Here is a 12,917-nt window from a genome sequence, read left to right on the forward strand (position 1 = left end):
CCATTAACGAAAGAGAATTCGTCGGAATTCGCGAAATTAACAGATTGCATAAACCAGGATTTTCAACTCAGGTAACATGGGTGTACCCAGCTAGATTAGGTGCAGGGAGAACAGCTGCCTCCCCCCCTGCAAAACAAAGCTGCTAACGAATAATCAGAAAAAAAATTGGTCAAAAAAGAATTAAAATTGGTCATTAGAAAATAAAAATTCTAATCAAGATGCTCCTACAATTAATGCTAATGCAAATGAGATATTTTTAGTTGATCATAATCTTTCAGCCCAGAATTCTGTTGGATTTGGATTTGACTGTTGCTCTACGGGCTGGGAGCTGGGAGAGAGAGTGGTACGCCATATTGAAGAAGATATATAGAAATATCAGTAAGGCTTTATTTTCTCACTGCTCAAGCCACAAACTAAATCTTGTAGTCAATGATGCAAGTAAACTAACAGAAATAAGAAACACAATAATTGCAACAATTAAAAATACAACCTCCTTCTTATGAAAATCAGCAGCCCGTAGGAATGGTCAATTCGGTCATGGAAACTATGCTGCAAGAAGATCTGCCTATTAGTTGCAGTCGCCAGTAACTAAGCCAATTTTTATCATAAGTTTAGTCATGATTGCTAAATATTCTGCGATTTTGAAACCCGTCGTCGCCAACGTTTTCCAAGATAGAAGTATGGATTTTATAATGATGAAAAAGCACATCGGTAGAAGAATCATGAACAAAGTGAGCATGTCGCCGAGCATGTCTCTAAATTCTAAATCCTTAGAGGAGAGCATATGAGAGGAATGCAGTGTAGATGGGACAAAGCAAAAGCGAGAATGTTTTCTTCTGGAAACTTTACATTTGAAGAGAAAACTAGGGAGTCGAGGTACGGTGTGATTAAAGAACTTCTCCATTCATCGAACTCTCAGGTGGTGGGTTATTTCTGTACGTTTATTTTACAGTGATTTGAGGAATGACTAACTTAACCCAAACTTTTGCCCTAGACACACTTACGACTTTATCCGAAATACGGCTTAACTCTTTCGCGTCATTAGGGTCATATATGACCCGGGGAAAAAACAATTTTTTTTGACGATTTACATTAATTGAAATCTATCGGTTTGTGCACGACATCATAATAGAAGGATGTAAGATTCTTGGCTAATTTTCTCAAGACTCCAGATATTCAGGAAAAGAAAATATTTGAGATCAAAAATCACTAATTTCGAACTCAATTTTCCAGAAAAGAGTGTAGAATTTTCCGGGTCATATATGACCCTACTGTCTCCAAGGGTAACAGTGTTTTCGTCCCAAACCTATAGCGAAATGTAGTTGGGACATTGTTTTTCTTTGTAAAATGCAGGTGGAACATCTTGCTCCTGGACATTTCATCTTATATCTGATGAATTATAACATATTTTGCAATATTTTAGAGTATTCTGCAAGCGTCTCATATTGTGCAATTCTACTGTGTGTGAATAAATATGTGGATAAGTATATTTTTGCCAAATACCACTCAAAATATTTTTACAGTGACAGTTCAAGGGATTACCAGGAAGATTCCTTGAACACCAGGAGTACAGTGTTCATCAAAGCAATCCAGTTTGCCATGGTTTTGGCCAAATTAATAACTTCAAGCAAAAAAACTCTTAAAAAGCCCGTGATAGATTTTGAAAATGGTATGTACACTTCCCTTGAGGACAATAGGGTCATATATGACACGGGGTTTTTCCGAGTTTTGACGCAATGGAAAATTTTTTTCCTCTCTGAACTATTATATTTGATCATAAAGCATTAGGAAAACTCAATTTTACATGAATTCATCTGCTGAATAAAAGTGTGACGCGAAAGAGTGAATTAAACATGTGAGAAGTTGAAAAATTGTTTGCAGAAAAAATGGGAAAATTCTGATCACAGATAAAACATCTCAGTAAATAGAAGAACTCAAGAAAGATCACAAAATAGGGAATATGACGGTGAAAATAGATTAACATGGAGCTTGGAATCAGTGCAAAGCATTTAGTCAGAGACAAGTAAATGATATAATGGGATAAAAAAAAAGAAAAAGTTAGCATAAAAACTTCATGGAAAAGTAAATCAAGACATATAAAGAAGACATATACAGTGCCCGCTTCGTAATCCGGATGATTGGGAGACAATTTGACAGATGTCCGCTTCGTAATCCGGATGGATTTTTTGAATTCGTTTAACGTTTTGAAAATGTAACACAAGGTTTTTTTCCGAGAATTAGAATAAAAGTTTTAAAGAAGTTTAAAAGGACAAAATTAGAGAATTCTATGCTATTATACTTCATTTATTGAACAAAAACTTCATAGGATAATTCATTTTCATTGCTGAACACACATGCATACATAACCTCAAAATGATTTTAAAGGTAACCGTCGATAACTCGTCCGGATTACGGCGATCCGGATTAGAGAGCGGGCACTGTATTTTAATTCATTAAATAAACAAAAAGTGAGCATATAACAATAAAAAAAAACACAGTGAACGTTAAAAAAGTAAAATAAAGTGATAAAATGAAAAAAAATTAAAATATAAAGTGAGCGAACGAAATGGCTATGGACCTACCCGTCTGACACAGGGTAAGGGGGACCCAGCGTTGAGCCATTAATTATAACACCCAACTTTAGGTACTATTTTATCTCTCATCGGAAAGATCCGAGTGGTAGGCACAAATTTAAGGACTGAATCTTGCCACGTACATCAATGGGCGGTGGAATGAAGCTGTCAATTGCACATCCTGATTTCACCTTCGAATCTTATACAAATGATAGAAGCTACAAAGTACAAAGATAGGGATATGTTTTATTTAACCAGGATGAACGATTTAACACTTTAGAAAAGCAATAACTATTCTGAAAAAAATGTCTCCTAAAAAATACCCCTGAAAGGAAATAAAAACACGTATTTCAAGGTTGGAAATTTGTTAATAGTTACCACGACACTTTTCTCTACACGAAACGCATTCACGCACATTTAATATTATATTAAAAAACACTAAAATCACTGAGAATCTTTGTGAGAATTTAAAAAAAAAAATGTTTTGGAAAATATTCAATCTTGTCACTGACAGCCGAGCAACACGGCCGGCAACATAATTTTCGTAGTTCCGTGTTCTTCACCACCATGAACGCAAAACAGTGTCCTTCACGTATATTTGGTAAGGGGTATTTTGTATGGGAGCTTCTTAAAAGTAAGGTATGAAAGATAGGGGTTAATTGAGGCTATAATCCACGCTTACCTGGTCAGACGGGTAATTCAGTCCGACAGCCAAAAAACGTAAAACAAAAGAAGAAGAAGAAGAAGAAAATCATATTAGCGGATTATTATATATTTTACATTAGATAGATTGTAAGTTTTTTTTTAATTGAAAATAACCTGCAAAATCGAATACACCCTGTTGGTCAAAATAGTTTTAACTTGTCACCCTCTCATTGCGAGTACTGATAACAGCAATATATTTGAAGATCAAACACACAAAATATTTTTCCAGTCATTATCTTTTATTGCCAAAAGATTTTGGACTCTCTTCTATATTTATTCCTTGGGTAATAAGTGAAGTGTGAATATGGCGCTAAAATGGGGAATTGTGACTACAGGACTCATTGCACACGATTTCGTAAATGCTCTGTCCAGTCTTCCGGCAAATGAGCATGAAGTTGTGGCAGTTGCAGCGCGAAATAAGAACAAAGCTGAAGAATTTGCAGCTACTCACGGGATTCCGAGGGCATATGAAGGTTACGAATCAATTGCAAAAGATCCAGAAGTTGGTAAGAATTTGCAATAATCCTCATGATTCCCAAAGACTGATGGCCCTTGGGTGAATATTTCTAGAGGTCGTCTATGTGGCTGCCCTCAATCCCAATCACTATGAAATTTCTAAGCAAATGCTTGAGCATGGGAAGCATGTTCTTTGTGAGAAACCTTGAACGAGAAATATGAACGAGAAGGAAGCCAGAAAATTGATAACTTTTGCGGAATCCAAAAAGCTCTTCCTAATGGAAGCCATCTGGTCGCGATTCTTCCCCAGCTACCAATACCTCAAGCGTCAGATTGATTCTGGAGCTCTGGGGGATATCAAAGAGATCAATGCAACATTTGGTTTTTGTTTGGACAGTGACAGGCTTTACAGTAAAACTCTAGGGGGAGGAACAGTCCTTAATATCGGAATATACCCTATTCAAGTATGCCAATGGGCTTTCAGGGAACCTCCGAAAGAGATCAAGGCTACAGGAAAGTTAAACGACGATGGAGTGGATATAGAGATGCAAAGCGAACTAATTTACAGCACTGGAGTAGCTAAAATTCAAACTAGTATCACTAAAAAGTTCAAAAATGAGGCAGTTATTATTGGTACAAAGGGACAAATCACGGTAAGTTCTTTCAATATTTCTATGTAAACGTTGAATCATTTAGTTTTTTTTTTCATTGGATTTAGACTTTGTCAAAGGTTTTTTAATAATTCCATGATCGTGAAATGAAATTTTTCAGTAATATTAATAACACTCCGTCGTTTGGATCGGCAATGTGCAATTGTCGTAACTTCCTTGTCACCTAATCAATTCTTGTAACAATATGGAAGTACTTACAGACTTACACATTATTTTCGATCGGGATTGAAAAAAGTACAAAATGGCTTTATAAACAAAGAAAATTTGCATACCTGCAGGAGATTTATTTCAAATAACTTATAGAAATTCCTTAATATGAGGCGCTCGGAGCAAAAAAAATCTAAAGGTGTCTACACATTGAGAACAATTTTCGTCAAAAATTGCTTTTTTGAAGGAAATTGGCTGCAGTGCTGTAATCAGAAACGTCAAAATTCTGTCAAAAATGCAATTTTTGATGAAAATTGCTCCCAATGTGTAGAGGCCTTAAGTCCTATGCATTTCCCTATTAAAATAGCGTTTTTTTTTGCTCTGAGCTCCTCATATAAACAAAATATTGTTTACAGGAACACCTTAATCTAATTTCAGTAAGAACTGTTCGTAAGAAATGCATTTTAAATTTAATGTCTTTCATTCAAAGTTTTGCATATGATTTCAAAAATTAACTTCCAATGGTAGGCAAATTATGCATTAAGTGTGTTTGCATAATCCCGGGCCCCCCTGTACTGTATAACAATTGCTGATTAGGTAATGAGGAAGGTACGACAATAACTGATCCAAACAAACAGTGTTTTTTCTGATGTCTCAGAAAATCAAAATATCATACACTTCGCTTCACAGTAGGTCAATGAGCAAAGCCTTGTAAACCCCAAGGTCCAGGGTTCGATCCTAATACGGGATTCAAACTTAAGACTTAGCCATACGGATTAACTACTCTAATTTCTGATCAATCACGATTTTTTGGAAAAATAACTTAGGATTGGATTATTATTAAAGATAAGTAACCTATTAGTTTCTTAAAAAGCATTAAAATTGCTCACTAATTTAGGGTTTTTAGACCTTCGGGAACTGGGCTCAACCTCTAGTCTAAAGACCGCCTCAATTTAGTTGCGTGCAGTGAGAAGTTTTGAAATAATTTTAATTGGTTTATTATTAAAAGAATTAAAATTTTCCAAAATCCCGAGCTTTTTCAAATTTTGTAATAATTTGGATGAAAGCATTTCACTAATTCCAAATTTCGGGATCCTAATATTCCGGTATATCTAAACCTAAAGCATCTGACATCAAAAATATGATTCTTGGAGACTCAGGATTTTTCGAGTCTCAGGAATCTTAAGATTCTGGAATTTTGTCCAAGATATTTGAGCGGAATTTGCGATATCCTGCGCAATTCAGAGTTTCAAAATTCGTGGGATACCGGTGGGATGGGCGGGATCTTCAGGGGTTCCAGAGTTTTGAAACTCCTGGGAAATTTTTGGGTTTAGGCTAAGCTAATTCAAAACCTGCTCCAAATGGAAATTTTTCGCTACTCTAAATGGAAACATCATTGTTTTCACGATAAATACAGTACTAAATTATTATATTTATATATTTTCTATACCACAGTTTCATGATTTAGTTAATTTTGCTCCAAATAAAGCGAAAAACCGTTCATATTCACAAATTTTAATTTATTAATTTCTCAGAAAAATTATAAGTGTACCTTTTCACCATCGAATTTTTTATCGATTGACTTCGTTTCACAATGAAAAACACAATGAGGTGACTGTTATTTAATCGTTTTGTTTGACTTTTATGTCATATTTCTGACTAATTTTAGTTAAATTAAGTGCTAATCTCTATTGTTAACGGTACGTGAAGTTTTCAAACTAAATAATTACCTATTTCGTGAACAAAAAGGGTTTTTCTGAAGTGTCTGCAAATGTTTCAATAGGAAACCCCGGATACAGGGGCATGACACTTTCTATGTTTCCCATATGTTTCAATCGAGCCGAAAAAATTTTTGAGTTTATTAGCTGTTTTCTGTCATTGTAGAATGAATTAGTAAAAAATACTAATACGAAATAAAAGCCAATTTAATAACGAAGAGGCAACCGAAATCCCTAAATTGGCAATCTACGTAGTTTTGGAGATATCTCATGAAATGTGTATGAAAAAAGGGAAAAAATTACACTAAAACTGGTTGCATTTTTCAGAGCTAATGTCACCCCCCCCCTGCCCGGATATATAAATCTTTTGGAGAGATTTTCTTATTGTTTTAGATGGGAAAGGAGAAAAGATCAGGAATAAGAACAAATCCTGCACTCAAGAGCAACTCAACAAGGTTTTGGAAGCCTTTCGTAACGGTTTCACTTATGCCCTAGACACACTTACGACTAAAGTCCAGAGACGACTAAGCTCGTTCATAGCCAAGTCAGTTCCTGACACACTACAAACGTGGCTTAACATTTTCTGGCACTCACAAAACATAACTTTCGTGGGTTTTCTGCAGATATTTTTACTGAAAAGCACTAGTACTCTTTTGAAAATGAAACTACTTGTAAATGTACTTCACAATTCACTTATAACAATAAGAATTATTCACCAGAATCGCGGAAATTGGCTTAAGTCGCGAGTTAGCTTCCACCTCACAAATAATTGTAATTAACAACAATTATTGCACGTGTACTGAGACATGAATTTACAAATACTTTCATTTTCAGAGGAGTATTAGTGCATTTCAGCAGAAATATCTGCATAAAAACCCACGAAAGTAATGTTTTGTGGATACTAGTGAATGCTAAGCCTCGCCTGTAGTGTGTCAGGAACTGACTTGGCTATGAACGAGCTTAGTCGTCTCTGGACTTTAGTCGTAAGTGTGTCTAGGGCATTACACTGTTTGTCCACTGAGAGAGAAATTCGAAAAAGTTAAAATAACATTCCGGAAATGTTAATTTTACCCTGCAGCATTGATCCTAAATCGGTGTAAATATTACCCTTTTTAGGTGTATTAGGGGTTAAAGGTACCCTTCTTCATGTTAATTTTACCCTTAGTAAGGCGTAAAATTAACATTAAAAAATGTTGATATATTTTTACACCTAAAAAGTGTTAAATTTCTGAGGAAAAAAATGTTAATCGCACCCTATTTTTTTTCTCAGTGTCTCCAATTAGAAACTTTCCCTTGTCTCCATTTGGATTAATTTGTTTCCAATAGAAACATTTTACACTTGCGTATTTTTCTTGTATTTAAGAAGTTTTCAAATTATATCTAAATAATTTTCACTAAACAGTAACATTCTAGAAGAGTCAAGTAGCAAATTTATGTAATTCTCTTTAGAAAGAATATGAACTTAATGTGTTGAATCTTCTGTCAAAATTAAAGCGTCTGGAAATGGTTTTGAATTAAGACATTTACCCTACGGAATTTTCAAAATCACAGAAAGAATAAAAAATTAACATTTTTCAGCTGAATGAAATATTTTGGTGTCCAATTTCCCTAACGGACATTGATGGAACTGTAAAGACTTGGCCTCTGCCAAACGCTAAGGATCCCCATTTCAACTTCCCCAATAGCTGTGGGCTCCGTTACGAAGCCGAAGAGGTCAGACAGTGTATCAGGGCTGGACTTTTGCAGAGTGAACATGTTTCGCACAACGATAGCCTCGTCATTGCGAAAATTGAAGATGAAATTCGTCGGCAGATTGGTGTGAAATACGATGCAGATGAACAGTAAATTGATCAAATAGAGGGAAATGCGGTACCTTCAGAGATCTTAAGCTTGAACAACTAAATTATTTCTATTTTATCTTAATGAATTTGTCCTATGACACTTTTAAAAAAATGTAAGGCATAGAACTAATTATTAAAATAAAATAAATATTGCCATGGATCAGATTTCTTAAGTAAGGTATGCAAAAATAGTTAATCCGAAGCTTTAGTCGTCCCAAGCTATTTAGTTATCGCAATTTACCTTACTCCTACAGGGAAGAAAAAATAGTGCTGAATTGAATTATATTTTTAAAGCGCTTTTGAATGAAATATACGAAATTTATTGCACAGAAATTTTTTTTTTTCAATAATTTTTCCTTCGGTACTATTTTATGTTGATTTTCGCATTCATTATATCCTTAGTTTTTTTCTGAATATCATAAATTACACATTGAAATTCTTTAGCTAATTCTTTCTTATGATAATTGATTCCTTTATCCTTTCAAAATTTATATTCAAGAACTATTTATTTTATTTATATAAAAAATGTCATAAATTCGCGCAAAATTATGGCCACAGAAAGAAACTTAAAAAAAAACATTATTTAATAATTATTAAATAGAAAGTTATGAATATTTTAGCAATTATAGATATGATTTTTCGAAATTCATTGGATTTTTGAATTCTTTCTTTTTTTCATAATTGTTTCATAAACAACAACATATCATTGTTTTTTCTTTAGTTTTTTTTTTTTTTTTAAATAAATTCTTTCAACACTTTTTCAATTAAACTAAGCAATGGCAACTGATTTTTTGTGCTTTGATTTGTGTTTTCTTTTTCTCCTTTTATCAATTTTAATACTGCTAATTGAGCACTTTGTGCATTTATTTGAAGTGTTTGCCATAGTAAATTTTTATCATTTTCTTTTTGTACGTCAATCAATTTGATAAGATCTATAAATAATTTAAATTAAAGAAAATAAATTGCATGAAAGACGAAAAACTCAGGCGGGATTTTTCACTTTTTAATTTGTGTAACATTTCGTCTGTTTTTTCCTCTTCTCTCAATTGCAGTCTTGAAACGTTTTTACAAGTAAATTTTCATTTTTTTTTAATGCAATATTAGTAATTTTCCATACTTTTTTTCATCTACATTTATTTTTACAATCAGTTTTAGGTCAAATTAGAATGAGAAAGAGAGCAAAATTATTATTTAATTTTCTTTTATTTCCATTTATTAATTTTCTATATTATTGCAACACTGTAAGTTATTCGTTTTCTTTTTATTAACTATTTTATCAGATTATTGGGGATTATTTTGTATGTTTAATTATTTATGTATATTAATATTGGAGCAAAAATTGAGATTTATGTAGCATACGTGATAGATAGAGAGTCAACAAAATAAAATAGTTGAGAAAATTAGAAAAAAAAACAAATAATAAGATAGATTTTGTAAATATTGCAGTATAAATCATTGTTCATTGTTTTGCCGCTACCATCTTTCTTTTCTATTCGTTTTATCTTCATTATCAAAACATTCTTTGCATTTTCTAATATTTCATTCTAAACTATTTTTCGTTTAATTCTAAAAGAAAATGTTTTGCCGGATTAAACAAAAATAAATAAATTTTGAGAATTCATTTCTATTTCCAAATTTTTAAATCAGTATTTCATTCCTTTTCCTTCTTTTTTTTTTAAACTTTTTGTTATCACAGATAAAATGCCAATTTGTTCTCTTTTTGCAAATTTTTAGCCTACATTTTTTTTCTTCTTCATGTCTTTAAATATAAAATTCAACAATTTGTCAATATAAATAAATTGCCTTAGAAACCAAAAATTTCTTAGAAATCATTTTTGTTTTTTTTTATAGCCGTAAAACACCGAGAAAATAAAAAAAATACCTTGACTAGAAATAAATGTGATAAGAGAGTCAATTTTCATAACACAAAAAAAATAAATATCCGTTTTTAGCCTCTTACAGAAACAGAAATAAAGAGCAAGACATAGAAAGTGATGTAATAAAAAAAAAGTTTTTTTTGTAATCTATTTAAAAATGGCATAAAGATATGAAGGTTTCGCACCTTCGTAACGTCGCAGGTTCGTAAATGTTGATTTTTTTCCAAGTTACTAAATAAATATCATCCATGGTCATATATTCTTATAGCTAATCCCACATCTCACATTTCCGGACAACCTTGGGAGCCTAGGCCTTTTTTCCTGGGTTCTAGAAGCAAAAATAAGAATTGGGCCTAAAATCGCAATTCTGATGTGTATTATTTTATGCATTTTTTCACGCTTCAAGAGTCTTTTCGAAGAAAAACAACATTCCAAGTTATAGAAGGTTTATCAGGGTTAATATTTACCGTGAAAATCTTTCGCTAGAAGGGGGTGGAATTGTGGGCGAAGAAAAATTCACAAAGATTGCCTTCAGTGTAGGTTCGTAAAAATATCAGTCAAAATCATTGACTATACCAACTCTGTGAATTCCAGACTGTTTTGGGACACACTGTGCACGACGCTCTGGATATTTTGACCCATCCAGAGATTCCACTGAACAAGTTGACAAGAAAATTGTGATATTACAACGATTACAACATTTTTCAAGAAAATCTCGAAGAAAAACACGCACTTCCACAGTAAAGTGAGACTTCATCAGATGTGTTTGTTTCGCTTCTGTCAAATCGAACATTAAGCTTAAATCTGCTTATGGTAGGTATGATTCTTTCATTGTCCATACAGTGCGTTTTAAGCATTTTTCATACAATTTGCTTTGTTTTCAAGCGGAGTTTTCCTCATTTAACTTTAAATTAATCACTGGTAATTCTAAGAATCACTGATGTTTAAAAAATGTTCTGTAAGACAGATTCGAAGTATTAGAGAAATTACGAGGATTACAATAGGTGTGATTGCTTCTTTCTGATTTGTGCAGTGATGAAACTAGACTGTTTAAGGTAGATGTGATTCTTTTGTTGCCACTTCGATGTATTTTGAGTATTTCTCATTCAATTTTCCTTGTTTTAAAGTGAAACATTCCACATTTCATTTTAAATTGATGGCTGATCATTTTTGAAATTAGTTGTGTCCGAAATATGTTCTGTAAGACTGTTTGGAGGTGTCAGAGAAAATCCGAGGATTACAATAGGTGTGATTATAAGAGAATCACACCTAACCGAGCCCTGAACTGACTGTCAGAATGCAGGGAAAACATGGTTTTCCGATTGCAAAAAACATGTGTTAGAAAAATAGCTTAAAATTGATCTTTTAATGCGTGATACCTTCTACAAACAGTGAAAAGAAGTTGATGAAAGTTCCATCTAAGTAGTGATGCCCAAATTCTTGTTTCCGGTGTAACGTTTCCGAGTAAAATGAGGCCTACAGGGGTTGGAAGAAATGGTACGAAGCATTCCGGTACCGGATACATTCGTAAAAAATGCTACTACATTTTCATTTTCCTGTAGAGGAAAATCCAAGGACTTCCAGGAATTTTGTGAGGCAGAATTATGAACCCAATAAGTGAGAGATTTTTTTGACATAGTGATATAATTGATTCGGTTTGTGTGGCATTCAGTAAAAAATCTTAAATCTTGGATTCGTTTTTTAGTACGAAGGTTCAAAACCTTCCCTATGCCTGTTTTTTTTTTTCATTTTACCATCAAATAAATAAATCTCACAATAACACATCTTATTTGCGTTCATTTTTTTTTAAATAGTTTCCTTCGTCGTTAATTTTTCTTTTAAGATTAATTGTAATGAAACATTTCTCAATATCTTGTTTTCTTTTAAATAGTAATTTTGAGAAATTCCTTAAATTATCTTTTATTTTTTTTCCTTCATTTCCCCTTCTTCATGACAATTGTTTATCTTAATTAATGATTTTCAATAAAAAAAACCGTCTAGCAAAAAAATTGTTTTAAATCAAAAACAAGAGCTATAAGTTTGAATCTCTTCATGTCAATATTATTTGCTGTTTTTCTTTTTTTTTATAATTTTATATAGGAATTTATAAGCTTCTTTTCCGAAACTGTTTGCTTTATGTTTTTTAAATTTATTTATAGTGGTTCTGATTTTTTTTTCAATCATTTTGCTTATCGTAAGTGTTGTAAAGGAGAGATTTGCTCACCTTGACACAGTTGTCCATTTAGCTCTCATAATTCCCAAGATCAGGTTCACGTCGATGGCGATCCTCACTCTTCCACGAGCTCACAGGGATGTGTGGAGCCGGCAAACAATTGCGTAGCGATTGAACCAATTGAATGGTGTCAATGAGAGCTGAATAAAAAAAAAAGAAAAAAAAAAAAGAAAAAAAAAATAAAGACAAAAATCCTTTGAAAAAATAGATTTTTTTAAACAAGGTCAAAAAGCACTCTCCCTTCATCATTTTTATTGAACTCAAAGGACATCGAAATTTGTTTGCTATTAAAGCAAGGCACTTAAATCAGGTGGAAGAGTTCCCCATTAATTCACATTAATCACATTAATTTATTAAAATATCCGGAGATTTTAAATTTTCAGTAAAACATGCTTTTTTAAAACTGCCCCACCTTCTTCTGCTGCAATATTTGAGTCGCTGCGGTTAAAAACAGTGTGTCATTTCTCTATGAAAATAGCCTGTTTTTGCTCTGATCGCCTCATTTATTATTAATTTCTCAAGTTTACTGTGTTATCACACTTGCATATTAAAATTTTAATAATGATTGACATTAATTGTCTCTGGTGAGAGTCCAAATGTGTAATTTGTGTGTTTGAATCATTTTATATTCAAAATTTGATCTATTTGTTGATAAAAAGGCAGACTTGGCCCGCAAAATTTGATATAAATTGATTT

The 12,917-nt window shown here is 32.8% G+C and overlaps 3 protein-coding genes across 5 annotated transcripts in view; 1 reads left to right on the top strand and 2 right to left on the bottom strand.

Annotated features, from left to right (window-relative positions):
* Positions 1 to 12,917, bottom strand: part of LOC129805353 (uncharacterized) — a 173,711-nt gene that overhangs the window by 148,712 nt on the left and 12,082 nt on the right. Inside the window, exons 5-6 of one of the 3 annotated variants that reach the window (XM_055853224.1) lie at positions 12,213 to 12,361; positions 8,407 to 10,316 (exon numbers count right to left, since the gene is read on the bottom strand). In XM_055853224.1, the coding sequence (XP_055709199.1) occupies positions 12,231 to 12,361 (131 nt within the window). In that variant the 3' untranslated portion in view covers positions 8,407 to 10,316; positions 12,213 to 12,230. Of the gene's footprint in view, positions 1 to 8,406; positions 10,317 to 12,059; positions 12,362 to 12,917 lie in introns of those variants that run through there. The other 2 variants (XM_055853225.1, XM_055853223.1) reach the window with 2 other exon arrangements.
* Positions 1 to 12,917, bottom strand: part of LOC129805348 (venom dipeptidyl peptidase 4) — a 153,720-nt gene that overhangs the window by 86,876 nt on the left and 53,927 nt on the right. The window lies entirely within an intron of this gene.
* Positions 3,318 to 8,444, top strand: LOC129805360 (trans-1,2-dihydrobenzene-1,2-diol dehydrogenase-like). Its single transcript, XM_055853233.1, is given in 3 exon segments — positions 3,318 to 3,784; positions 3,849 to 4,387; positions 7,849 to 8,444. Coding segments are annotated over 3 exon segments (1,008 nt in total). The 5' UTR covers positions 3,318 to 3,582; the 3' UTR covers positions 8,116 to 8,444.

Source organism: Phlebotomus papatasi, chromosome 3, assembly GCF_024763615.1.
Source record: "Phlebotomus papatasi isolate M1 chromosome 3, Ppap_2.1, whole genome shotgun sequence".
In the NCBI taxonomy this organism is placed as follows: domain Eukaryota; kingdom Metazoa; phylum Arthropoda; class Insecta; order Diptera; family Psychodidae; genus Phlebotomus; species Phlebotomus papatasi.